General features: G+C 42.3%; 1 protein-coding gene across 1 annotated transcript; it reads right to left on the bottom strand.

Moving 5' to 3' along the window:
- Positions 1–1,832: 1,832 nt before the first annotated feature.
- On the bottom strand, positions 1,833–27,277 carry LOC148044730 (uncharacterized). The gene is made up of 5 exons (XM_087720861.1): positions 27,138–27,277; positions 26,856–26,996; positions 26,446–26,583; positions 25,723–26,104; positions 1,833–1,976 (listed from the first exon to the last, which is right to left on the bottom strand). Exons 1-5 carry the CDS (start codon positions 27,275–27,277, stop codon positions 1,833–1,835), a joined length of 945 nt encoding a protein of 314 aa, XP_087576987.1.
- Positions 27,278–27,638: the final 361 nt, after the last annotated feature.

The raw sequence follows: 27,638 nt of genomic DNA, 5'->3' as shown, positions 1-27,638 counted from the left end.
ATGGTATTATCTGCATCCAATTTGGTTCAGCACATGCCAGGGCTCAGAAGAGCAAATGTTAGGATTATCTATCTCTAAGTTTTATTGTACGGTTTGGTGTGAAAATATCATAAACTAGCTTCAGTGGTCCAGGACTTGTCTGGAGCCTACATCCAGTGTGTTAATGCCAAAAAATTAATTCTCAACCAAATTTCACTTCAGCCTATTTCTACTAAGCACTATATGTGTTACATTCATAGTAAAAAAAAATGCCAACCACTCTCAATCCAACCTTGGTCAGCCTCTCTTTTCACTGCTGGACTGCTGAAAGGTAGAAGAAGTCATAATAACCAGATGAGATTTTCACCTCCCTGCTGTAGTGAAGGTGTTTCTCATCTCTGGTCCATCGTAATTTATTTTTCCCCTTGGAGTTATTTGTTACTGAACAAATTTAGTAGCTGTAGCTGTCTTTTCCTCCTGGTGACTGTCTCCCATCTTGAGTTTATGTCAAGGAAGCTTTTGAGGAATCCAGAGGAAATATTTATTGTCCTTAAGGGTATCTCTAAAACTGTTGGTTTTAGTGAAGCATATGGAATTGCTTTATAACAGGGTAGAAGATTGGTCTACCTACTGCCAATTAATATCTAACATGTTAATTAGAATTAGAACAATTTGGGTCACAATAATTCTTCTCTGGATTTTTGCACATCTCTTTAGTCCTAAAAAGTCTATTAAAATTGGCTTACAGTGAGTAATCTATTACACGCTGCCATTGCAAAATGAATGGGTTTATTATATTACTGGTACTTATTTTGGAAAAATGGATCTAGATCAGAAGTCTCCAAACTTGGCAATTTTAAGACTTTTGGACTTCAACTCCCAGAATTCCCCACATCTAACAGTATGCCTGACTGAGGAATTCTGAGAGTCGAAGTTCACAAGTCTTAAAATTGCCAGGTTTGGAAATCCCTGGTCTAGCTGACAGATGTGCCATTTCATAATGGCAGTTCACCCAAGACCTCTAATAGGAATGTGTGCAAAAGAAAACTTTTGTCTGCATTGAATCATAAGAAAAAAGTGGTTTCTCACAACACCCTAGCTGTACTTCTCTCTATATACTTTCCACAGCATAGGATAAATTACTTGTCTGGGCTATTGGTCAGCGCTCCAAGTTTGGCAATTTGTTGCAAATGCTTCATCACTATTTGAGAAGGCATCATCAGTGTGCTTTGAATTGTGCTCATCAGACGAGCACAATTCAAAGCACACTGATGGTGTCTTCTTGAATGGTGATGAAATGTTTGCAACCAAATTGCCAAACTCAGAGCTCAGACCAATAGCTCAACTACCAACCTGAGCTAATTATATTCAAATACATTTCAAATCACTTGTCTTTCTGTATTCTATATAATCTGATTCCTCCCTCATTCTGTCCAGATACAGATGCTGTTATTGTGTGTGTGAATTCCTGGAGAAGAAAGTTCGTTCTGTACCTTTTTGTTGAGCACCAAAGTCAGAGGAAAGGGAATATTTAGCCAGGGAACAAACAGCTTGTCTTAAAGTAGGCTCTCCATTGCAGACTTACTGAAGGAGAGATTTAGTCTCCCTCTTATAACTACAAATACCTGGCATCAAAAGTGCAACTTTCACACATTTTTGTGTCAAGAAGACCTGCAGAGTCATAAAAAGTCATCCAATGGCACACCAACCTACGATGCCTTGGAGAATTTCTGAAGCTGTTTTATGCTACGTCAGATCATTGGACCATCCAACCCAGTACTGTCCACTTCGACTGGCAGCAGCTCTCCAGGTGTCAGGGAAAGATTATTTTTTCCCCATCACCTGAGACCATTTTAATCAGAAACACCAGGGATGAAACCTGGGATTTTCTGCATGCAAAGCATGTAACCCTCCCACTGAATTAAGACCTCCTCAAAATGATCTGCCTTCACTTCCACTTGATTACATTCACAGTATTCATTCAGCGTGGGGTAAAGCTAAGGAGAGGAAATGAAGTTTGTTGAAACAAAAAACCAAAAAGAAACCAAACTTCTCAGTGGGAGCCACTCCAGGGGAGGGGGAAGAAAGAAAAACCAGACAATATCTGAAGTGCTTTCCTCTTGTATAACTGGGGCACCAAGCACAAAATCCATAAGCACGTTACTGTTGGCAAGTAATCTCCTCTGCTTCACTGAAGCATTACTCTTCATGGGGAGATAATGTCAGAGGAACAGCAACATCCAAGGAAGACAAGATGAAGGGATACAGAAAAACAACACACATATGAGCTACAATGGCTTTTGCTTCTGGGAAGAAATCTACCAGATAAAGCAACATGTGTGGAAACCTAAGATGATGGAGACCATCATCTCCTCCTTTGCTGTTTACAGCAGAGAGGCATAATTTACACCACCCGTGGAGTCCTTACCTTAACACTCCCAGGAAGGGCCGACCACGATATTATATTATTGGGCATTTGCTAGCCATTTCAGTTCTTAGCTAGGTGAATGTGCTACTGCACCCCCTCTCTGCAAAAGCAACATTTATGCAAACATATAATCCAAAGTAGGGGTGTGGGAGACAAAACACAGAATGATAACATTGGATGTGCTTGATTAGTTGAGAAAAGTTTCCGAATTAGGAAGGCTCTTTAAGACACCACAGGGTTAACTGATGAGGTTTGCAACTGAAGTAGGGAGCTGTTCCGGGTGGTTCACCAACAAATGCGCGCCCGACAAATGCGCGCCAACAAAACCACTGCAACAAAACGGCAAAATCGAAAGCGTGCCCATTAAAACGCGTCGACAAATGCGCGCCGACAAAAGCGTGCCATAGAAAACAATGTGAAAACAACGGTAACAACATTAACAACCCTAACCCTAATCCTAATCCTAACCTAAAAACCCTAATTGCGCTTTTGTGGGCGCGGTTTTGTCAGCATGCTTTAGTGGGCACGCTTTTGACTTCGCCATTTTGTCACGGCGGTTTTGTCGGCGCCCATTTGTTGGGCGTGCATTTGTCGGGTCACGGTTCTGGGTCACACCATGTTGGCATCGGTACCGAGAAGAATGATTGGGACTGACCACCCAACAAAAAGTCCGAATTGTTGTGGGTTGTCTCTAATGCATATGTCCTTGAATGAGACAGAATTGTAAATTTCCATCAGTTGGGAGGTACGAGCAGTTGCATTCTTCAACCCAAAGTTTGCCATATGAATGCAAACTGCAGACCCTTGTGGCTTGAAACTTAATTGTTAAAATTTATCATGGTATGATTAACCGCAGCCTTGATGTGTGTGCAAAAATAAGACTAATAGCTAGAGTTGCCAACTTTTCAAACAGTCACACAGCATAATCTCTTTGTCTTCAACTGCAATTAGAAAAGTAGATCTCAAAAAGCCATATAAAATATTTACCTCCTATGCAGTAAAGTCTTATGCTGTGTGCAAGTTTGATGGTTGTTCTGTATAGATCAGGTTTAATGCTAAATAAACTGATACCAATTTTCTGGATGTTGGTGCTAGGTTAGTTGGCAACCCTAGTGATGAATCTGTTCAAATTAGTCCTTAGAGCTGCACCTCTCACTCCCAGAGCCATTCCTGCAGGTAACAGATCAAAAGTAAAATGTTTGCCTAGCTATGATTGCTTGATATATTCCCTTTCTGAGCTGTACTTCTCCTCATGATATCTCTTGCGTGCTTTAGTCTCATTTAGGCTGAAAAGAGGAAGACCAAAATATTGCAAGCACTTCATGTATTTGTGCTGGCGTCTTCACTGAATCCCTAGCTGCCATTTAGATGCTTTGTGCCTGAAATTTTCTTGTGCAATTTCCATTGGGTAGAGTATTCTTCCTTGCTTGCTGTCCTTAAAACCTAGCATGTAGCCATTGCTCTGAGTTGTTGGACAGTTGCTGCACTTTAGTCCAGAAGTGACCGTACTTCTGCAGTGTTTGCAAAAGCGATCGCTGTGTTATTTGAACAACCAAACGCACAAAAATCAGCGAATCGCTCAGAGGCTCGCAAAGCACTTTGGGATCCATCTGGATGGTGGGAGCTTTCTTAGATGTACCGTATAAGCATACCTTTTTAACATGGCAATACTGGTCATAGCTCTAGCAAGCATGGCAAAGCATGAGCCATGCAAAATGTGGCAGAGGCATTGGTCTGATGGGTAGTCTCAGCTAGTTTGCAATTTTAACTAGCACATGGCTTTTATGTGAGTGGGGCACATGAACAAAATGGGCTGGGACTTCCAATTTGTCTCAGATTTCCAGAATTATAATGCAAATGGGTGAACCAGATTCTCTGTTGTTATACACATAGGGTGCATGAGCATGTGCAAATAAGCAAATAAGTCCAGATTTTGCAGAGTTGCATACACATTGCCAACTGTACTACCATAATGTGTCTTACTGGGATCCACAGAAACAACTTCATAAGGCTATATTAGCCAACCAGCCTTTGTTTGCTGATGAATAGAGTCCTAAAGGGCTCTTGATATGAAAGAATCTTGTCTATTGCTGCAGTGCCTAAGGGTTAGAGCTGGCCTGTATATACAGTAAAATTGGGCAGAGGTACTTGGCATGGCCAGAAAATGAATGGAACCCAGAATTAACTGCCCACTGACTGTAGGTCAGTCTGTGGCAGTCAAAGCAAATAAACTGGCAACTCTGTTTTGTGTGGACAAAATCGATGGGTTGCAATCCAGATGTTGACCCTGTGTACTTACATCCATTCCTGAATCACAAGAGTTGGGATTCTCTGCTTTTCACCTGTATGTAGAACTCCAGATGTTCAGGTATAGCAGCTCATCAGCTACAAGGATGTACCCAACTGTAATATGGTAGGCCTGATTCGGTGGTCGATGTAAAAGTTACATAGGTAATTTTCGGCTTGTGCAATCCAGCTACGCTGTGTGTGGGGCATCTTTCTCTCTGTATGTGGTTCCTTGAAATTTACCGTAGGGGAAATGTTACTTCCGTCCCCCAGAGCTGTTTCATAATCGCACAACAGGGAATCCATTCCAGACAGAAAAATAGGATAGATGTGAGATCCCAGAGTATTATTTAGCTCAGGACCCCAATATTCCTTATCTCAACGCTGGGTCCGTATGACAAATATAAGCGCACATGCAAGGTTTTGCACAATTGGGACCTTAGACATCTAACCAGCCATCTAACCTGTTTCCCGGAGATTCCCACATAAACAGAAAGCTGGGTTTAAACAAGTTGTTCTAGGCTTCAAATCTTATTGGTGCTATGCAAAGAACAAAATACTGTGAAATCACTATAGCTAGCAAGCAAACAAACAAGAGCAAATTCCAACTGTTTGCAGGTGCTTTTTTACACTCTCTATAAGCTGGAAATCCCAACCCAAAACTTGAATTCCTCGCTCCAGACTACACCGTGGCCACTGTTAAAATATCAAGGGCTACAGCTGCCAAATCTACAGCACTACCCACCCCTGCCACATGAATAAATAATCCAACCCAAACCCTGTATGAATATCTCTGCTTATGAACTCAATTGTTGTGCAGAAATGGTACTTTTTTCTCCAAAATAAATCTGCTTGTGCAAAACGATTTGCCATTGGTTTGGTTAAGTGTATGTCTGTTTGCTGAACTCCACCTTCTGCTGAGTGAATGAACGGAAGTGCTGACAAAAGAGCCTTTGGGGCATAAGAATATGAGAAGGTTTCAATTTCTACACTTAATAACACCATCTCAAGGAGAAGGGAGGACAGAGCAGTTCTCAGCAATGCCGCAACCGGGAGCATACCTGAAGGTTGGGAGACAAATTCATATTCTCCACAAATGACTCCTTTCATCCCCAGAATGACCAAACCTTCATTTTACCTGAACTGAGAATAGCTTCAGTGTCTTGGCTGCATATCAATGACTAATGAAGCTCAGATTCCAGGAGAGTCCATTTTTCAACTTGCCCCTGTAGCTGTGCCTTTCACAGTAACCAGAAACAGAGCCAATGGTGGGGAGAAGGCTGATCAGTCAGTGGGAGAAACTTCTGTTTTTGAGTTTTGAGTTTTCATTTTATTTATATGCCGCCCTATTCCCGGCGGGACTTAGGGCGGCGCACAAACCCAAGGAGGGGAAGGGGAAAACACAACAACAACAGGGTATTTAAAAACAACCAACAGCCACATGATTCGAGGGGAAGGGAACTCATCGACCCCAGGCCTGCCGACACAGCCAGGTTTTAACGGCTTTTCGGAAGGCCTGGAGAGAGGTGAGGGTACAAATCTCTGAAGGGAGTTTGTTCCAAAGGGCTGGAGCCGCCACAGAGAAGGCCCTCCCCTGGGTAGTAGCCAGATGACATTGGCTGGCAGACGGAACCCGGAGGAGGCCTGCTCTGTGTGATCTAATGGGTCTTTGGGAGGTAATTGGCAGCAGGCGGTCTCTCAACCCTGTTTCTGTGTTTGCTTTCCAAACATTAAAGTGCAGTTTAAGGCAAGGAAGCAGACACACTTCCTTTCCCCCCCTCCTCCCCCCAGTCAACTGGAAAGTCTACTTTGATCAGATCAGGAAGTATTAAACGTTCAACTTTCCAGTCATTGAAGAGAGGAAATATCCCTTACTTTAACAGAGAATTTTAAAAATGGTATAGCCAGCAACTGTATTATTAGGTAGCAATAAGAAAACAGTACGAATGTCAAATTGGCAGAAAATGTCAGCTGTTTCGGAGTAAGCTGGTATGGCTCCCCATTATTTTGAAGCAAGAAATACATGAATATTGCAGTACATGGAATATTCAAATGATGGAAACTAATCAAGGAGAGATTCAACCTAGAAATAAATAATTTTGTAACTTAGCTAATCTTTGTAGATGGCTTCACCCCATACCAACCAAGCATACCAACTATGGGAAATTAAAATGTACATCCACAGATCTAGCCCCTCGACTGTTTTATATGTTATATTGGAAACCTTCATGCATCAACTTTTATCAATGATTTCAAGGGGGTTTACACATATGAAAAGCAACTGATTTTCCTGCTGGGGGCCATTGTTGAAATATTCTCACCTGACAAGTAACCCACCACAATGTCTATCCTTGACCATTATTGCTATTCTTGAATTAACAAAAAGCTTCTTTTCCACATCATGGACTTCAGTGCAACCGAGATCACCACAGAAGGACAATTAAACCTCTACTTCTTTTCCACTGTCTTCCACTGCTTATTGATTTACCAGAGATGCAAGGTCTATGCCCACAGAGACCGCCTAGTGCCAAAAAAGAAAGAAAGAAAAGGGGGTGCTCTGCCTTTTCTACAGACAGTGCTTTATACTGTATCTGTAACATTTCAAATCACCATTCTGCATTTGGTGAGGTTGGATGTCCGTAAGGAGTCCAATTAATGGTTTCTACAAAGCTTATCATATTAGTTTTGCTTGTTTAAAGCTTCATGGGCTCTGAATTTGTGTCTCGCCATCTTGGGCAGGAGCTATTGGAGGCTCCATGAAGTCCATGTGTTTCAGGTTGCCCATTCCTAATGTACAGGATGAGGCCAACACGGAGACCTTGTTTTCTGGAGAACCTGGACTCAAAACGTTGACTTTTTCACCCTGAGAGAAGTTTATGATTCTTTTGCACTGGAATAGCCACCAATTTAAGAAGACTTCAAACTGGACAAATGATGAAGGATGATGTGATTATCAGAGGTGGTATTCAGCCGGTTTGAACTGGTTCACCCAAACCGGTAGCAGAAATCACAGGTGGGTCCACCTGCCCTAGCTCTATGCCATCCTATTTAGGCCGGACGCATGCATGAAAGGTGCGCACATGAGTAAAGCATATGCATGGAAGACCGGGCACATGAGTGAAAGGCACACATGTGAGCAAAGTGCATGCGCAGAAAACCAGGCACATGCATGAAAGGCACACATGCAAGCAAAGTGCATGCCTGGAAACCCAGGTGCATGTGTGAAAGGTGCACACGCAAGCAAAGTGCATGTGAGGAAGACCAGGCACATGCATTAAAGGTGCACATGTGAGCAAAGTGTATGCGCAGAAGACTGGGCATATGCGTGAAAGGCGCACATGTGAGCAAAGTGCATGCACAGAAGACCAGGCGCATGCATGAAAGGTGCACATGCAAGTAAAGTGCATGCCCGGAACACTGGGTGCATGCATGAAAGGCGCACACACAAATAAAGTGCATGCGTGGAAGACCGGACGCATGCATGAAAGGCGCACATACAAGCAAAGTGCATGCATGGAAGACCAGGCACACGTGTGAAAGGTGCACATGCGAGCAAAGTGTATGTGCGGAAGGCCGAGCATATGCACGGAAGCCCAGGAACATGTGCGGAAGGGGCATGTGTGCCTGGGAAAGGGGCCCGTACCGGGCGAACCGATGGTAACGAAATATGAAACCCACCACTGGCGATCATCCGTACATACTTGAAGCATGCTCTGAATATCACTCTAGGAGAGAAATGCAAGGCATCAATAGCGGAATATCTGGTCTGGGGTCTTCCAAAGCAAGAAGAAAAGACTTGCCAAGAGCAAAGCAATTGCCTGCGAAAGGGTTCAGCAGAGAAAAGCCATTCACAGCTCAAACCAAGGCAGGGATCCTTCAAAGCCAAGTCATGGTAAATTCAGTGCCTCCTCGATTAAATGCAGCTTAAATACATCCTGAGGGAGGCAAATAGATCAAGGTGTAACAGCAGAGATAAGTGGAACAGCTAAGTCAAATGTAAATAAACAGTTGACAGAGGCAAAGAAAAAAAAAGAGAAGAACCCTGGAGCTTGTCAAACAAGACTGGTGGGAAGAAGAGAAAACAGGACAGATAAAGTGGAAGTCAAGGCACTAAAAAGTTAAGACACTTCAAATTCCATCCGGGTAGGTCATGGGTTTTAAACAGCCCCTCCTCTTTTGCAGGAGAGATTTAAAAAATTAAGATGGTGGCCCCAACCATGGGATTGAAGCAGTGGTGGGTTCCGGATCACCGGTATGGTGCAACGGGGCCAGGTCTCCACCACATGAATGTGCACGGCATGTGTACACACGCAAACAGCACGCAAATGTGTACTTAGCGCCCGCAAGGCTCCAGCTGCTTGGCGGAGTGTCGCGCAGGCGCCCTCCTCTCCATGCACATGTACGGAAGCCCCCAAAACCTCAAATACCAGTAAGGAGCATGGGCGGATAGGTGGGGCCTCTGTAGCATTGTACCGGAACAGTACTTGGTGTTCCCGGCAGGCACCAGTACGCCCGTACCGGGGCGTAGTGGTCGTAGCCCACTACTGGATTGAAGACTCAAACCATTTTTTATGAACACTGAACATTGAATTCAAAAGAAAAAACAAGAAAGTCCACGCCTCCAGAAAAAGCATCTTTGGGAAAACATTGAAGGTGTAACAGAATAACAGGAAGGGACCTTGGAGGTCCTCTAGTCCAGCCCCCTGCTCAAGCAGGAAAACCTATACCATTTCAGACGAACAGTTGTCCAATCTCGTCTTCAAAACCTCCAGTATTGGAGCATCCACAGCTTCTGAAAGCGTGTGCGTGCTTTAAAACTCTGGGTTTTAAAGATTAATAATTAACTAAATCCAGAATTTAACTTTTAAGGAGTAATAGATAAACAGGTTTTTTTTTAAAGCCATGGAAGTTTATTTCAATATATGATTACTGAGATGATATATTATAATCATAGAGAAGGAAAGGTTCAATATCCACTATGAACAAAATTCACAGGTCTTGCTGAGATGGATAAATTAACTTATTTGATAGAGAAAAGACGCTACCTACATTTATTGGTAACTAGAAACCTCTTGTGGACTTTTTGCATAAAAATAAAAAGAGTGAACATGTGATTTGATGATTAAGGTAGAAGAAGGAAGGAAAGAAGGAAGGAAGGAAGGAAGGAAGGAAGGAAGGAAGGAAGGAAGGAAGGAAAGAAAGAAAGAAAGAAAGAAAGAAAGAAAGAAAGAAAGAAAGAAAGAAAGAAAGAAGTGAATCCCAGCTAGTAATTTATAGTGCCTTTCAGAGCTCTCTAGCCATCATAGTACTGATATAACAATGTTGGCAAACCTTTTCGGCCCCAAGTGCCGAAACAGGAGCTTGCACACACGGGCAAGGGAGCGCCGGAAACTGGAAGAGTACCTCCCCAGCGAAGATGCGGAAGAGTGTCGGAAACCAGAAGAGCAGTTCCCCGGCGCACACATGGGGGAGTGCTGGAAACCGGAAGAGCAGTTTCTGAAGAGCTGAGCTTCTGGTTTCCAGTGTGCCCATGCGCGCCGGTCACCTGGTCTTCCAAAACCTGGCAGAGCAAAAGGAGACGGCTGGCATGCCAGGAGAGAAGGCTCTGCATGCCATTTCCGGCATGCGTGCCAGAGGTTCGCTATCACAATAACAATAGTAAGGACAGACTTCACATTGCCTGAGTGACGGCTACAAAACAACTTTCTGAAAAAGAGCCGGCTCCTCCTCTATTCCAATGCCACAGCTATCTATCTACTCCTTCATTTGGGATCAAAATGGCCACATTTGACAATTCATCGTCCAATTTTGGAAGCGGTCTGTCCCACATTAGAATCATGGTGCCTCCCCATTGGAGCAAGGTTAACAAATACTATCAAATGTAGTTGTCCCCATTTGGCCCAGCAATGACTATTCAGTACTGCCTGAATGTCGAGATGATTTGATAAAGCCTAATGCCTTCCATGGTGGTTGTCTTCCATAACAGCCATCCGAAGCACAGCTTCCTTCTCTTCTCCACCATCTTTTTTGCTCCTTTCACACAGTGACTAATCTGAGTCCGTAGACCCATCTGCAGATGCTGGGCCACCCTTGTAACCCTTCATCAGTGAGCCTTGATGAAGTGAAATCACTTGCGCATTAGACAAGGGAGCAAACTCCTGAGTTGACAAGTTCAACTTGCTTTTTGGGCAAAACGACTGAAGCATTTTGCAGCTTTCTCCAGAATCAGTGAGCAGAACAGACCATCCGCTCTGACAGATAAGATCTCCTTAATAGGAGATCATCAGCTACTCTCACCCCTGCAGCCTCCACGCCACGTGGTCTTGGCCTGCTGTGGACCATTTCATTCTCTGCTCCAGGAGATGGGGGGAAGGGGAGCTATTCTCTACCGCAGTGCCAATCCAGCAGACCGAAGGACACCCCGCGCAGGAGAAAAGCTATAAGCATTCAGACTCAGAGACGTTAAGCGATGCAATATTCAAGGCAGCGCTCTTGCTTTTAAGGACAGATGTGACAATTTAAGGATTGATCTGTGCAAATGGGTGTACTGGAGCAGGCCCAGACCAGCCTGCAAAAAGCTGATCATTACATTTTCTGGAATTTTGCAACCTGACTGACAGCAAAGCTGGCCCATAATGGCTAGCAGACCAATCAGCTGTTCAGTAACTAACCCTGCAGTGTGGCTGAAGCTTTTTTATTTATTTATCTCTAGCTGTTTTAGGTTGTTACGATGTTTTAAATCATTGCTATGTTGTACGCCATTCAGAGTCACATTTTTGTGACAGGGATGGCTATATAATTCTAATCTTGATTGCAGGAAAAACAATTTCAGCAATAGAACACCCTACCCCAGTGATGGTGAACCTTTTTTGGCTTGTGTGCCAAAAGCGGAGGGAGTGCAGAGGGGTCGTGCAAGGGGGTGCCATATCCATAATGCAATGCATGACCCCCCAGTGTGCATGCACACATGACAGGTGCAACCCTCCATTTTTTGCATGCTTTTTTTGCCCTCCCCAGCCTCCAGAGGCTTTAGAGGAGCCTGGGGAGGGCAAAAACAGCCTCCCCCATCCCCCTCGGGAGGCCCCCCGGAAGCTTCAGGAGCTTCCCTAAAACCTCCAGAGCGCAAAGAACTGCCCTACGGGCAAACCAGAAATTCGGGAATGGACTTCTGGTTTGTTCGTATGGCCAGTTTAAGCCCTCTGGATCCTTCAGGGGCCTTCCTACGGTTTGTCCATAGGGCCGTTTTTAGCCTTCCGGAGCCTTCAGGGACTTTCAGGAGGCTTCCCTGAAGGCTCTGGAGGGCTTAAACCGACCCTATGAGCAAACCCTACAAACACTCCCCTGGAGTGGGGAGGGAATGAGAATTTTGTAGTATCCTTCCCCTGCCACACCCACCAAGCCACGCCCACAGAACCGGCATTAAGATTTTTGAATCCCACTACTGGGTAGGGCCAGTTATGCATAGTAGCTGAGCTTGGTTTTAGCATCATCAAACTCGTAATTGGTTTTCTATACGTTTCCCTTTTCTAGCAGAGATACAAAGTTTCCTAACAATATTATCTATTTTAAATTATTGAGATGACACATTATTTTGGAATAGACTTTTAATACAGGAAGTGCTTGACTTATTACCATAATTGAACCCGGAATTATGGTCATAAATCATGCCACTTGTTCAGCAGGTCGTTAGGTGACCAGATCCAATTTTACAACCTATTTGCGGGCATTTGTTAAATGAAAGCACAGTGGGTTTTTTTTTTTTTCTGGCAAAAAAAATTGTACATCATGGTTAAAAACACTACAGGACGCTATAAACAGACAAATGCAGGCTGGTTGCCAAGCACCCAAAATGTGATCATGTGACCAAGGGAGTGGGACAGCTGTGGGAACTCTGAATCTGGGTCACAGAAGGGCTGTGACTGACAGGTATTTTTCTGAGGTTGACTATTTGTAGGAACCAGCTTTTCCTGCCTGGAAAATGAAGATACCGTTCTCCTTTGAGGCCAGAAAAATCTATGCCCATTTGCTTTTCTACCAGCTCATAGTTAGCTGGAGAGCAATTCTGTTGAACTGTGGGAAGGGCCCTGAGCCATCCTTGCAATAGAAAGTTGGTTGGCATTTACACTTCAACGAATCCCTGTGTAATTTCTTCATAACAAATTATTCACATTTCCTTCCCACCTGGCTAAGTTTATAAGACATGTTCAGCCTGTGGTTGTATTTGTGGATGATAAATCACACTTTTGCTTTTCATCAGGAGAAAGATTGGTTAATCTTACAATTTTTCTTCTTTAAAGAAGCGGTATCCCTGGTATTTATGTTCCCCTTGATGTTTGCAAGAAAATCATTCTTTAGTATGGATAAGCTTAGTGCTGAGTTACCAGCTGATCAAAAACAAATGGTGAAAAACAGAGGAAGCTTTTTACACCATGAGATTAGACACTGACAGCATGAAACCTGGCCACTAATCATAATTTGTGCAACTGGGGTGCTGGTGATCAGCAGAAGTAGCCTGCAGCTTTTCACTCTAACCACTGTGCCACTACAGTGAAGACCAAAAAATTGTCAAAAGTAAGGAAGGTCTCCAATCACTGGTTGTCTAGAGCTGCACTTCTTTTGGTGGGGGAGGGGAAAATATAAAACCCAGGCTGGGTGACAAAGAATTGACATCAAATTGATAGAACACTGCTGCAGGTTCAGGTTGAATATTGCAAAATTGTAATTTTTGATGAATCCTGATTTGAAAAGTCTGCACCTATTTATCTATGGGATAGAAGACAAAGTGTAGACAAAATGGTTCCAAATCAGTATAAAATGTTGATGCTGGCTCAGGGTTGTTAGAATTATGCTAGTTTGAATGCTTTGGTAGCTCTTTATGTAGTCCATACCAGTTATTCACTTTGGGAGCGGGAGAACTACAAATTTAAAACTTGGTAGAATAAAATAATACAAATATTTGGTGCACATTTGAGTGATTAAACAACATACATCTGAAGCCCAGACTGAAACATGTGTAACTCTTAAGTATATATAACCAAATTTGGTAGAAAAAATACAGAAAACAAAATTTCAGCCTAGGTTATGTGTGAATCAAGTTTTGGAATTCATGGTTAACACACTTGTTATACAAAACCTTCCACTATCTATGAACAAACTCTATATAAATCTCTTGCAAAAGAAAATGTGACTAAGTCTAAAACTACTAGATCTGAGTTGTAGAAATCCAGGTAACCACTGGCTAGCAAAAAGAATGAGCTTTTGCAGTATCTTTTGGTAGCTATCTAATGGTTGTCCAAATTCTGCAGCCCAGATCTGGTAACTCTTTGGATTGAATCACAAGTGGGCTGTGTGTCTGATCTGATGGCAATCTCTGGAATATTTTCTAATTATCACAGTGAATATACAGTAAGATAGGTCCCTGTAACACTAGAGTACAGATAGTCCTTGTTTAGCAATCAACATGGGGCCCAGCAATTCAGTTGCTAAGTGATGTAGTTGCTAAGTGGAAAGTTGTGTGCCCACAACTGTGCTTCTAATTTTATTTTGGCTTTCCTTTCCCCCTACTCCCTTACTCTTTGGAATATTCAACCCCGTGCTGGAATAATTAGCAGGAAGAGAATTAATGTTTGCATTTACCTTAATTGGAGAGGAAGGGATTACAAGAGAATAAGTAGGCACACAATAAGGAATACATATACGGTAAAAAAAGAAGAAATACATTAGTGCTGACTGTTTGCCTTGCAAGTCATGTGCCCAGGCAAACAGCTGGCACTAGAGCATTACTTTTAATGTTTATTCCCCATTTGATGCCTGCCTACCCTTTTGCAATCCATTCCTCTCCCATCTCTGTGCTCAGTGGAGGAGGTGGAGAAAAAATGGGTCAACCACAGGAGAGATTGGTTAACAAAATCACTTGTTTAGGCAACCTCTGCTCTGCGAGAGGAGGGGAATTAAAAATGGGTCAGGCGTAGGACAATGCTCTTCTAACCAAGGCTTCCCAAGAGCAGGAAGCAAATCCCTTGTCCTGACAAAAACCCCTTTTATTAATTTACTGTGAATTCTGCTCATTCACATCCAGCAAAGTCCTTCAAGGGAGGATTTACAGTCACAGACCTTATCTGGCTTGGAGAGCTGCCAGGCTGATATCTGCAGAACTTGGCATGGAGTCTCAGAGAGTCATAACCAATTAAGTGAACTAATTGTCTCCTGCAAACTCCATTCCCCTTTTGCTCCTCTTTTATTTCTTCTGGGAGGGGCCATTCATCATCTGGCCTTATTCCCAAGTCGACCCCTGTTCTTTATCTGTTCCCTACGGAAACGGGACAATGCACACTGGGAACAGGCTCCAGTTGTTCATCTGCGTCACTGATGTCTAACTCTGAAGACAGCTGATAACTAGCATACAGCTCTGGCCCCACTCTGCCTCCGACACAGAGCCTTCCCCAGACTCCAGGACTGGCCCATGTTCCTCCCCAACCTCCTCACTGTCCAAATCTGCTGCCAGCTCCGTTGGCTGCTGGTGGGCCACAACAAATGCATACTAATTGACTACAATAGTGAACACATAATTAAGAGAGAGAGAGAGAGAGAGATCTTGAGTTTGAAAAGTTGCTACATGAATCAGTTGGTAAGTGAGGTCTACCGGTATACGTTTATAGCGTAGTTCTTCTTAAGGCTGCCAATTGACCAGGAAAGATAATAAAACTCTTGTTTCTTTAAATGGTATAATATTTGATGTGCAAAGAGTCTGGAAATTGACACCATCTGCTAATTGCTACAATTCAGAGTCTGGTTGTGTCCTCTGACTGCAGACATTGGTGACAAGGGATCCACAAAGTGGGCGGGGTTCAAAGAGGGCACCCATGCCCTCACTAATGGGGCTCCACCCCTTTTCATATGCATGACAACAAATGTAAAAAAGACATGATTACATTACTATCCTGATATGTTTTACCTCTTCTGTGGGCATTCCACAAGAAGAATCAGACCAGGCATGTAGGTGTGTGTTGCTCTAACGATATATCATATTCCGGTGCTGCTAATGGTGCATTCAAGCATTTGTTTGAGCAGTCAGTCAGTACAAATGAACTGTAGGAATGAGTGGAGTCTGCGAACTACACTTAGCTGGCCGACTGTCAGGTGTGATAGAAGAGACTGCCCAGAGGCATCCATTGATAGCTGAAGGAACAGAAGGTGCACTGAGTCTTTTTTGTCTGAACTAGTATAAATCTCTTCTAAGCATTAAAGGTATTTTTAAATTATTTTTTTTATTGAAGAAATGTTTACGGAATGAAAACAATACAAATTAAAAGAAAAGTGATGAGTGAATTAGAAAGAAGAGAAACAACAGGAAGAAAAAGAAAAGAAAGGATATAAACAGCAGCTTCGAATCTTCTTTACAGCAGGTATAAATGTATTTATATGTTATTCCACCTTTCTACCTTTTTCCTACATTTTAGCTCCTTTCTTCCGTAGTCTAGCTTTCCTAATCATCAAACCTTTAAATCACTGGCTTAATTTTCTTCCATTTTCAATGAAAAGTCCAGGCACTAACACCTGTAATTATTGTTTTTCTCTCTCTAATCAAACCAATCACTTTTGCCCTCTCTGCAAATTCTGTCATCTTCCCCAATCATTCCTCCATTGTGGGCAGACTCCATTTCAGAGTCTTTCTGCCACTGTACAGAAAGTGTGTGGGGCTCAGTGGTTAGAATTCAGTATTGCAGGCTAATTCTGCCGACTGCCAGCAGTTTAATTTTCACCGACTCAAGATTGGTTGAGTCAGCCTTCCATCCTTCCAAAGTTGGTAAAACGAGGACCCAGATTGTTGGGGGCAATATGCTGAACACTGTAAAACCATTTAGAGAGGGCTGTAAAGCACTATGAAGTGGTGTATAAGTCTAAATGTTATTGCTATATAATAATCTCACTGCAGCCTTAAAGGCAGAAATTGAACTATATCGTTTTCCCCAATGTACTTTCTCTGAATAGCTATAGTTTATCCTTGATTTGTCTCAGTTTTTCAAACAGTCTTAAACACTTTTCAAGTCTAGAGTTCAGTTAACAGAAATGTATTTTTAAAAATCCCCCACCCTACATCTACTATGCTGTAGATTTAAGTACACATGCCATACTGGTCTGCAAGAATCTGGATGACCTCTAGATAGGCACAAAGAAAATAATATAATTTTCTTTGCTGCCAGCTAGTCATTAGACACGTTGATGGTTCAGTTATATCTCTAGTTTTAACCTTCCAAAAGTTTATTTCCAGAATATCAATTTAACTCTGGTGATGCCACAAATACCAGAGTGTCCCTGGAGAGGGTTAGATGCCAATCGTCCTTCTTTGCAGCTACTTTTGCTGTCATTCCATCCATATGTTTGTTTGTTTGTTTATTGGATTTATATGCCGCCCTTCTCCCAAGGACTCAGGGCAGCGTGCAACATTAAAAAAAACACACACACAATTCAAAAGTTTTTTTTTAAAAATTGATAGAGTATCCAAAAAACAAACCCAATTAAGATTAACAATAACATTTTTAAAAATTCAATTAAAGTTAACAATAATCAATCATTTATTTTATTTTGTTCAGGCCAGGCCAGCTTGCTGGAAAAGCCAACTTTTTAGGGCATGTCGGAAGGACCCGAGGTCAGGGATTATACGAAGCTCCAGGGGCAGCTCATTCCAGAGGGAAGGCGCTCCCACAGAGAAGACTCTTCTCCTGGGGGTCGCTAACCGACACTGTCTGGCCAATGACACCCTGAGGAGGCCAACTCTGTGGGATCGCACTGGACGGTGGGAGGCTATCGGTGGCAGTAGGTGGTCTCGCAGGTATCCTGGGCCTAAGCCATTGGAACCACTCTAACTATAATCCAGAGCTTCTTGTGTTCCACTCTGACTCCCACATTTATACATTTTTAAAGATTTGCATCCATATATGGTTGTGAAGGTCATTGCATTGCTGTGTGGTTGGGGAACCAAAGGTGTTTAACATTGCCTTTTCTCCTGGCTTTTGGTAGCGCAGTGGTTAAAGTACAGTATTGCAGGCAAATTCTTCCTGGAGTTTGAGCCTGAAGGGGGTCAAGATTGACTCGGCCTTCCATTCTTCTGAGGTTGATAAAATGAGGACCCAGATTGTTGGGTACAATATGCAAATAAAGCTTCTACATTGTAAACCTCCCAGAGAGTGCTGTAAAGTGGTATGGAGTGGTATATAAGCCTAAATGTTATTGCTATTGCTATTTTTAAGGACCCGATGGCTCAGTGACTAAGACACTGAGCTTGTCAATCAGAAAGAATCACTAGCACCGCATAACACAGTGAGCTCCCATTACTTGTCCCAGCTCCTGCCAAGCTAATAGTTCGAAAGCATGTAAAAATGCAAGTAGAAAAATAGGAACCATTTTGGTGGGAAGGTAACAGCATTCTGTGTCCCTTCGGCATTTAGTCATGCCGGCCACATGACCACAGAAACATCTTCGGACACTGCTGGCTCATCGACGTTGAAACAGAGATGAGCATTGCCCCCTAGAGTCGGGAACAACTAGCATAACAACAAGGTTAACACACTTATTATACAAAACCTTCCACTATCTGATGAGAAAACTTTATACAAATCTCTTGCAAAAGAAAATATGACTAAGTCTAAAATTATTAAATCTGGATTGTAAAAATCCAGGTAACTAATGGATAGCAAAAAGAATGAGCTTTTGCAGTATCTTTTAGTTGCTATCTAATGCTTGTCCAAATTCTGCAGCCCAGATCTGGTAACCCTTTGGATTCTGAGTTGAGTCGCAAGTGGGTTTAAAGGAGGCTTATTCCGGTTCAGAAAAGCTCAAAAGTTTTGCTTTTGAAAGAAACTAGAAGCCAGAGGAATTGATAAACCAGATGGTAAATGATGGGTGCTAAAACTTCACTTGCATTTACATTTCCAACGTACTATATTTGATTTTGTATTTGTAAATATTTAATGCTATTTTGACTCTTACACTGCCTGGAGTCTTTTCGGATTGGCTGGTAAACCTAATACAATATCATTTTTTTTATCATAATCACCATTACTATTTTGGGAGGCCATCGGCTTTGTTATTATTTATCTCCTTAAATGAATGGCTGATTTTACTCTGAATGACAAAAATGGGAAAAGTATGTTCCAGAGTTGGCTTTGAATGGAGTAGCTTATAACCCTTTTAAAATAAATATATATAGCAATAGCAATAGCACTTAGGCTTATATACCAGATCGTAGTGAGTTATATCCCTCTCTAAGCAGTTTAGAGAGTCAGCAACAATTGCCTCCAACAACCTGGGTCCTCATTTTACTGACCTTGCAAGGACGGAAGGCTGAGTCGGCCTTGAGCCGATCAGGATCAAACTCCAGGCTGTGGGCAGAGTTGTCCTGCAATACTGCATTCTAACCCCTGTGCCACCGTGGCTCTTCTTCTTCTTATAACTAATAAGCCCTGATATAACTAGAAAAAGGGAGCAGGATGGGAATGATGAATCATATCACACCTTAAGGAGACTTGTAATTCCTGTGATCATTGTACAAAGACTATGCCCTCCTAGTTCCATGTTAGAATATGTTCTGCAGAAGGTCTCAAAGTTGAGCAAAGTTGCTATTGGAAATAATTCCAAGGTCACAGTGAGTGCTGCTAAAAAGATGGGTTGTCTTTACATGACAGCCACCTGATAGAGGAGAAACCTCCCATCCAAAGCAATGTAACACTACAGTACAGCATGGGTGCCAGTGGCAATTATGAAACAAGTATTGCGATGGAAACTCTGCCCTTTACCTACTTGTGGGTGACTTTGTGGTACAAGAGCAAGCACACATTGCTTGCAGCACAACACACATTTCATCATTTTGGCATACTTGTAGTTAGAATGAATACCTACCCTGCAGTATGTAACGTTCACTCAAGATTTTATACATTTCCGTATGGACTCATTGCATCTCTCCAGAATAATTTCTGGATCCCTGTGTTCTCATTCCATCATTTTTCTGACAGCCAGCTTGATTTATTTCTGCCTTGCTTATGGTGTATCCATAATAAAAGAGAGAGAGGGAGAGAGAAGGACGGAGGGAGGGAGGGAAGGAGAGGGAGGGAGGGAAGGAAGGAAGGAAGGAAAAAAAGAAAGAAAGAAAAAAAGAAAGAAAGAAAGAAAGAAAGAAAGAAAGAAAGAAAGAAAGAAAGAAAGAAAGAAAGAAAGAGGACCCTTTTTTGTTTGGAATGCTGAAACTGAAGAGCTTGCAGGCAGCCATCAGTATTTTAGAATAGAATAGAATAACAGAGTTGGAAGGGACCTTGGAGGTCTTCTTGTCCAACCCCCTGCTCAGGCAGGAAACCCTACATCACTTCAGACAAATAGGTGTCCAACATCCTCTTAAAAACTTCCAGTGTTGGAACATTCACAACTTCTAGAAGCAAGTTGTTCCACTGATTAATTGTTCTAACTGTCAGGAAATTTCTCCTCAGTTCTAGGTGCTTCTGTCCTTAGTTTCCACCCATTGCTTCTTGTTCTACCCTCAGGTGCTTTGGAGAATAGTTTGACTCTCTCTTCTTTGTGGCAACCCCTGAGATATTGGAACACTGCTATCATGTCTCCCCTAGTCCTTCTTTTCATTAAAGTAGACATACCCAGTTCCTGCAACCGTTCTTCATATGTTTTAGTCTCCAGTCCCCTAATCATCTTTGTTGCTCTTCTCTGCACTCTTTCTAGAGCCTCCACATCTTTTTCTTGACAGAAATGAGCCGAGGTGGTGCAGTGGTTAGGGTGCAGTACTGCAGGCTACTTCAGCTGACTGTTATCTGCAGTTCAGCGGTTCTAATCTCACCGGCTCAAGGTTGACTCAGCCTTCCATCCTTCCGAGGTGGGTGAAATGAGGGCCCAGACTGTGGGGGCGATATGCTGACTCTGTAAACCGCTTAGAGAGGGCTGAAAGCCCTATAAAGTGGTATATAAGTCTAACTGCTATTACTATTTTTTACATCGTGGAGACCAAAACTGAACGCAGTTTTCCTGTTGATGGTGATCTGCTCCCCAACTTAAGCTGACATAGCGCTCTGTTCACAAACCTTTAACACAAAATATTGATTCGGTGCTGTACAGGTCCCCCCAAGACAACTCATAGGATGCCTGGCATATAACGGTTTAAGAAACCAGGCTGGAAACCAGGAGACTGTGAGTTCTAGTCCCACTTTAGGTGTGAAAATCAGCTGGGTGACTTTGGGCCAATCACTCTCTCTCAGCCCTACTCACCCCACAGGGTTGTTGTTGAGGATATAAGGAGAAAGGAACTTTAGGTATGTTTACCACCTCAACTTATTTATCAAAATAAAAAGGATGGGATAAAAATAAATAAAGGTAAAAGTAAAGGTTCCCCTCACGCATGCGTGCTAATATTTACTGACTCTATGGGGTGGTGCTCATCTCCATTTCAAAACTGAGGAATCAGAGCTGTCCGAATATGTTTCCGTAGTCATATGGCCGGCATGACTAAACACCAAAGGTGCATGGAACACTGTTACCTTCCCACTGAAAGTGGTTCCTATTTTTCTACTTGCATGTTTTTCATGCTTTCAAACTGCTAGGTTGGCAGAAGCTGGGACAAGTAACGGGAGCTCACTCTGTTACACAGCACTAGGGATTCGAACCGCCGAACTGCCAACCTTCTTATCGACAAACTCAGCATCTCAGCCACTGAGCCACCACATCCCTTTAAAAATAAATAAATACATTTAAATAAATAAAATGTACACCATCCTGCTTATATTACCTTAAAAGGCGGCTGAAATGGATCTGGAGTGGGGTTTTGTCTCTTTGCAGTTCCTTGCAGCTGTTCCCCTTTTGCCAAATAGCTAGCAAGTTTGTAGGTGTGAGTCTTTGTATTAGTGTAATTTTCAGAAGTCTTAGAACTTTCCCACATCTCTTCTGCACCATATCCTGTGGTGCTATTGCTGTTATACAATTGTAGACGGGGGCGTGATGATGATTTTTGTTGTTTCAGAAACTAGTTATTTGAGATAGGATAGTAAAAACATTTTGGCATTCTCCTTTGAGTTAATTTAGACAGGGAAGAAAGGAGCTCAGGAAGAACCTGGGTGAATAAGGAAAACTGATTCTGAATCGGTGTGGGTGGTGGTTGTGAAGAAACTTGAGATAAAAGATGAAACAAGAAAAGCAGAGGGTGATGATGATGAAGGTGGCAGTGGATACATACTTTGTGGCACCATCACAGAATATGCCTGAAATGAGAATGCCACAGAAAATTATGAAAATGTCAGTCAGTTTTGGTGGTGCAAGCTGAGGGCAACAGAACATTTGGGAGGAACAGTGTCTCTGAAGTTGCCTCTTAGTGCATCATCACATAACAGTGTCCAATGACATCACTAGAGGACACATGGATAAACTGAAAAGATTCTGAGGACAACTACCAAACCTGCTGTCAAGTGCATGCAATCAGAACCATTCCCTGAATAGGCCAATGCTGTGGCCCAGCAGGAGCTGTTGGAGTTGCCACCAGACTCTGACAGCGAGGGGCCCTATGAGTCGGCTCTGGAGGATGTGGAGGACCCTGGACAGGGTTCTGACTCTGAGCAGGGCGCAGAGAGAACTGGTTGGCCACCAGGTGGCGCCTGAGCCTTGGACCAGTGGGGAGGAGAGAAGGGAGAGTGATTCAGAACCCAGCAGTGAGTTGTTCCTGGATTCCCGGAATCAAAGAGCTAATAGGAGTCAGGAACAGTTACGCAAGTACAGGAGGTAATTGCGCTCAGCTGGTGGTCATTAGGCTCCACTCCAGACTATAAAAAAGACTGCTTGTGCACACACCCCTCTTGCAGAAGTCAACGCATTGACTAAAGAGAACTGTTGTAACTAACTTGGCAGGCTGGATTGCTGCCAAGGTTTGTTTGAGTTGCTGCCAAGGTCCTTATCTGTTTGTTTGCTTGGCTTTCAGCCACCGAGATTTTGGTCTTGCTATTAAAGTATATTCTAGTTAAGCTTGTCTCAGCTTTTGTTACTGTATGGAGGAGGGGGTCAGAACAGACCAATATAAACTTCATTGTTGATCACTTATACCACAAGAATCTTGCGAGCCTGTCTGTCTTCCCTTGGGGATGCAGATATAGACCTAAGGGTTTAGCCCCTGAGGTTTATACCTGAAATATCTCTTTACTCCCCTAGGACCTCCTCTCTTGCATCTGGTAAAGGACCACTTCTACAGACTTGTTTAAGGCTTACTCCAAATGTTTATTTCTTACATTTGTTTTCTGCAAGACTCTGCCTAATGCTGAGTATGTATAAGGGATGACTCATTTGAAGCCAGAGTAGCTGGCCATTCTATTTCTATGCTTCCTTACAGATGTAAAATATTGCAGACCTTTTACCTGAAATGTCCTTCAGTCTAAGCCAATTTTCCCCACCTTGAACCACAAGTTACTGGGGTACATGACTAGTGGCCCTTTGCCATACAAGGTGGGGAACAAAAGTGGGGAGAAATGCTGAACTTTTTCCCTTATATGTCTATGGAGATTCACGGTCATCCAGGTCATGGTTGTCCCAAAGGTGCTTTTTCAAAAGGCAAGTGGATTTTCTTTCTTTTTCCTTGAAGATGTTTCACTTCTCATCCAAGAAGCTTCTTCAGTTCAGATCTGAAGAAGCTTCTTGGATCAGAAACAAAATGTCTTCAAGGGAAAACAAAGTCCAGTTGCGTTTTGGATAAGCACATTTGGGTTTTCCTCTTATAGCAAAATTCGACTCACAGGCTGATCCATCCAGTCTTAAAAGGTTTCCAGAGCAGTGGAGCATGGGTTATGTGGACACTTCTCCCCCATGCTTGGGGAAGAATACTTACTATGAGTCTCAGTTCTAGTATAATATGTTTTAAAATTCTTCTCATGGGAAATCATCATTCCTTTTTCCCTCTTGTTTTACTGGTGGGTAAGTGATTAGCAGCCTCTTTGTTAATTCTAATTACTTTCTTATCAGCCATTTTTTTATTATTTATCATCCAGGGATCTTCATTTCAAGCTTATCTAATGCTGTACAGCAAGCCTTTTCTTAATTTGTTCTTTACCATACCAAAGAACATGCCTGGTGCCTGTTTCTTTTTCTGAGGCTTGTGTCCAGGTTTTTTGAAAGCGGCTTATTCAAGGTGGAATTGTTGCAGACCGTTCTTCGAAATTGTTTTCTTCCAACAACATAGTCAATTATTGAGAAACTACAGATGGCACAAAGACAAGGAGCGCCAAGAAATAGGAGGCAGCAATAGGCATGACCTATACAAGGAAGCGGTGACTCAGTAGCAGTGGTGGGTTTCAAAAAATTTTCGAACCTACTCTGTGGGTGTGGCCTCCTTTGTAGGAGTGACTTGCCGGCCATGTGACCTGGTGGGAGTGGCTTGCCAGCCATGTGTTCTCTCTCTCTCTCTCTCTCTCTCTCTTCCTTTCCTTCCTTTTGTCTCTGTCCCTTTTTCCTTTTTTTCTTTTATCTCTCTCACTTTTTTCTTTCTTTCTTTCTTTCTTCCTTTCTTTCTCTTTCTCTTTCTCTTTCTCTTTCTCTGTGTGTGTGCGCGTGTGTTTGTGTGTCAGTGGTGGGTTTCAAAAATATTTGGAACCTCTTCTGTTGGTGTCGCCTGCTTTCCAGGTCCACTGGTGGAACCTCTTCTAACCAGTTCGGTAGATTTGATGAACCGGTTCTACCGAACTGGTGCGAACTGGTAGGAACCCACCTCTGCTCAGTAGCTAAGACGCTGAGGTTGTTGATCAGAAAAGTTGGCAGTTTGGCGGTTTGAATCCCTAGCAGCACGTAATGGAGTGAGCTCCTATTACATGTCCCAGCTTCTGCCAACCTAGCAGTTCGAAAGCATGTAAAAATGCAAGTAGAAAAATAGGAACCACCTTTGGTGGGAAGGTAACAGTGTTCCATGCGCCTTTGGCGTTTAGTCATGCCGGCCACATGACCACGGAGACGTCTTCAGACAGTGCTGGCTCTTCAGCTTTGAAAAGGAGATGAGCACCGTCCCCTAGAGTCAGAAACGACTAGCACATATGTGAGAGGGGAATCTTTACCTTTAGCTTTTATAGGCATGCCCAGAGCAGCCTTGACAGTTCCAGAGAAAAATAGGGAAGGAAGCTTTTTACAGGTAGTCCTCGATTTACAAGAGTTTATTTAATGACCGTTTGAAGTTAAAACCTTTTTTCACATTTATGACTGTTGCAGCATCCCCGTGGACACATGATTGAAATTCAGATGCTTGGCAACTAACTCATATTTATGATGGTTGCAGTGTCCCTGGGTCATGTGATCACCTTTTGGGATCTTCTGACTAGCAAAGTCAATGGGGAAGCCACTTTACAGAGTCCCTGAGAGTGGGTGGGCAGCCAAATAAATCCTTTAAACAAACAAACAAAAAATATATAATATAGTTTTATAATATGAAATCACACAATGTCAGTAAAGTTATTTGGGGTCACATTACTCGCTGTCCAGGGCTGCATGTAGACCACAGATTGGACATATCTGATTTAGATAAAAATGAAAGGCTGTTGTCTTATGTTGCAATTTAACTATCTGTTTTGGGCTCCCCCCTCCAATATATTTTAAATTTTTGGTGGTGCTGTTGTTTTTTTTATAATGGACTGAGTGCAAACTGTGATTCACAGGACACAGAGACTGTTTCTGTAGCTTCCAGGCGTCATTCTTACCTTGCATTATTTATGGTTCATTATTGCACAGTCAGCCAGATATTAAGACCATTATTAACGTTACGACGTCCTAGGCCCCTGGGTGGGGCCCGACTAGTAACCAATGTCAAATCCGGTGAAACAACTGGCCACTGTGATACAACTGGCCGTGATGATGATGATGATGATGATGATGATGATGATGATGATGATGATGATGATGATGATGATACAATTGTATCACAGCAAGCCATCCCTTTTTTTCTGGCTTCCACGAGACTCTGACTTGAACTTTTGTAGATGTTGAATGCCTATAATAGATGCTTCAAGCCATCCCTTTACATCTAACTTGCACGTTTCTGGCCCTTTTTCCTGGAGATGATTTATTGATTCTACTAGCCAATCATTCACATCCTCCCTGGCTGCCTTAGCACATTCCTCCGGGAGGTTGGTGGCAGATGCTTTAAGCCATTCTGGCAGGGTGTGTTTTGACTGTTCAGAGGAATCCTCTTTTAGGAGTTTGAGAGATTTATGCAGCCACCTCAGAATATTTGACCCGGGTTCCTTCGATTTTTTAATTTTGTCTACTGAAGCTTTAAGCCATTTCTGATTCAATTCATATTCCGCCATCTGAGGCTTCATTTTCTCTTGAGCTTCTGTCTTGTCTTCCATCTGGTCTCTGTGTGTCAATAAGGTGCAGCGGCCTATCCTCAGTAGTTCCTTTCTGGAAAAAAATCAGAATGTTAGCTGTGAATCTGGGCCAACAACAAAATATTCTTAGTTAAAATAACAGGAACTTCTTTGATGTCAGGAAACTCTCACTCTGAAAGTTTATAAATATTGTTGGGCACTGGGGGATGGAGATTGAAAAGTCTCTTCTATACCTATCTTCCCATTCCATGAGACTAACTCCTAGATTTGTATATGTAAAAGTATAAGAGCCATAGTTTGTTAATTTATTTCTAAAGTAAGGAGAATGTCAGGTTTTTCCAAGCTTTCTAAGATAAGGAGACCCTAATATGAAATTCTGGAATAGTTTGTGGTGTCTATCTAAAAATTTCTCACCTGCACAATATTTCTTCGTACGCTCTGAAGATCTCATCTTTCTCATCGGTAAGTTCAATATTTTTGAACGTTAGAATCTCTGTTTTGTTTCGGAGCTCTTCACTTTCTACGGTCAGTTTTGACATCACTGCCATCTTTCTGTAAATTATGAGGACCAGAGATATATTAGCCCTCTTAATTTGTTACTTGAATTACTAATTATTATTGCATTCCATTATAACTATTGCTCTTCTCTTACTCAGTTATACATACATACATACATACATACACACACATACATACATACATACATACATACATACATACATGAATGGAATATTTCTTTTATCCAGTATATCTGGCCTAAGGGATCTAATAAATAAATCTGAATTTGAAAGAAAAAGTCAAATCGCTGTCTAAATATTTCTCACCTATAAAGTTCTTCTTTGAGATCATTATTCTCATGTAGGAGCTCTGCTTTCTCTGCAGCTTCTTTCTGAGCCTTGCAGCGGAGTGTCTGGTTCTCTTGCCTCAGTTTCTCCAGCTGCCCAAGTTCCTCTGAACTAATTTTTCTGTAAAATATCAAGAGCAAAGTGTAATTAGCTCCCTTAGGTTTTTTTTTATTTGAATTATAAAACTTGTTTAAAATTAAAACTAATTGAAATAGCTGAGAAAGGAAGAGAAAGTCAGGGTGGCTATCTAAATCTTTTAACCTGCTCATCTCTTCTTTGCACTCTTTATACTCTTCGCAGAGCTCCTCTTTTTCTTTGGCCAGTTGGTGGTTTTCCTTTATAAGCTCCTGAATTTGGACTTTGAGCTCCTCTTTTTCTGCCAGAAGTTTTGAGATTTCCATTGTCTTTCTGCAAATTATGAAGACCAGAGAGAAATTAGGCCCTTGGGTTTGTTTGTTTTTTTACTTGAATTATCAAACTTTTGATACAATTACAACACATTCTACCCTTTTTTCCCAAGCTTTACTAGAATATAATTTTCCATCACTTGTTTCATAAAATGGCCAGTCCCATTGCCAATGGAGAAATGATGAATGTTGTATTGAAAGTGTGAACTGAATAGGGTTATAAAAAGATGTGATGAATTATGCAAAGACTTACATATAACTCTGGTCCCTTGTTCTCTTCAGATCTCCTTCCAGTTTTTCTCTTTTTGTCTGAACAATCTAGAGAAGCCAAAATACATCACAAGTCAGGAATATA

This window comes from Thamnophis sirtalis, unplaced genomic scaffold, assembly GCF_051295495.1.
Source record: "Thamnophis sirtalis isolate CommonGarterSnake01/CBP01778 unplaced genomic scaffold, rThaSir2_p1.2 scaffold_7, whole genome shotgun sequence".
In the NCBI taxonomy this organism is placed as follows: Eukaryota; Metazoa; Chordata; class Lepidosauria; order Squamata; family Natricidae; genus Thamnophis; species Thamnophis sirtalis.
Note: the sequence above shows the minus strand (reverse complement) of the source record. Positions and strands in the feature narration are given on the sequence as shown.

What these genes read in the sequence shown, in the direction of transcription:
- LOC148044730 (XM_087720861.1), bottom strand. Translation starts at nt 27,277, where the DNA reads ATGGAAATCTCAAAACTTCTGGCAGAAAAAGAGGAGCTCAAAGTCCAA. An exon ending in TGCAAAGAAGAGATGAGCAG is followed by an intron (nt 26,997 to 27,137) that starts GTTAAAAGATTT and finishes GATATTTTACAG; the next exon opens with AAAAATTAGTTCAGAGGAAC. An exon ending in CTCAAAGAAGAACTTTATAG is followed by an intron (nt 26,584 to 26,855) that starts GTGAGAAATATT and finishes CATAATTTACAG; the next exon opens with AAAGATGGCAGTGATGTCAA.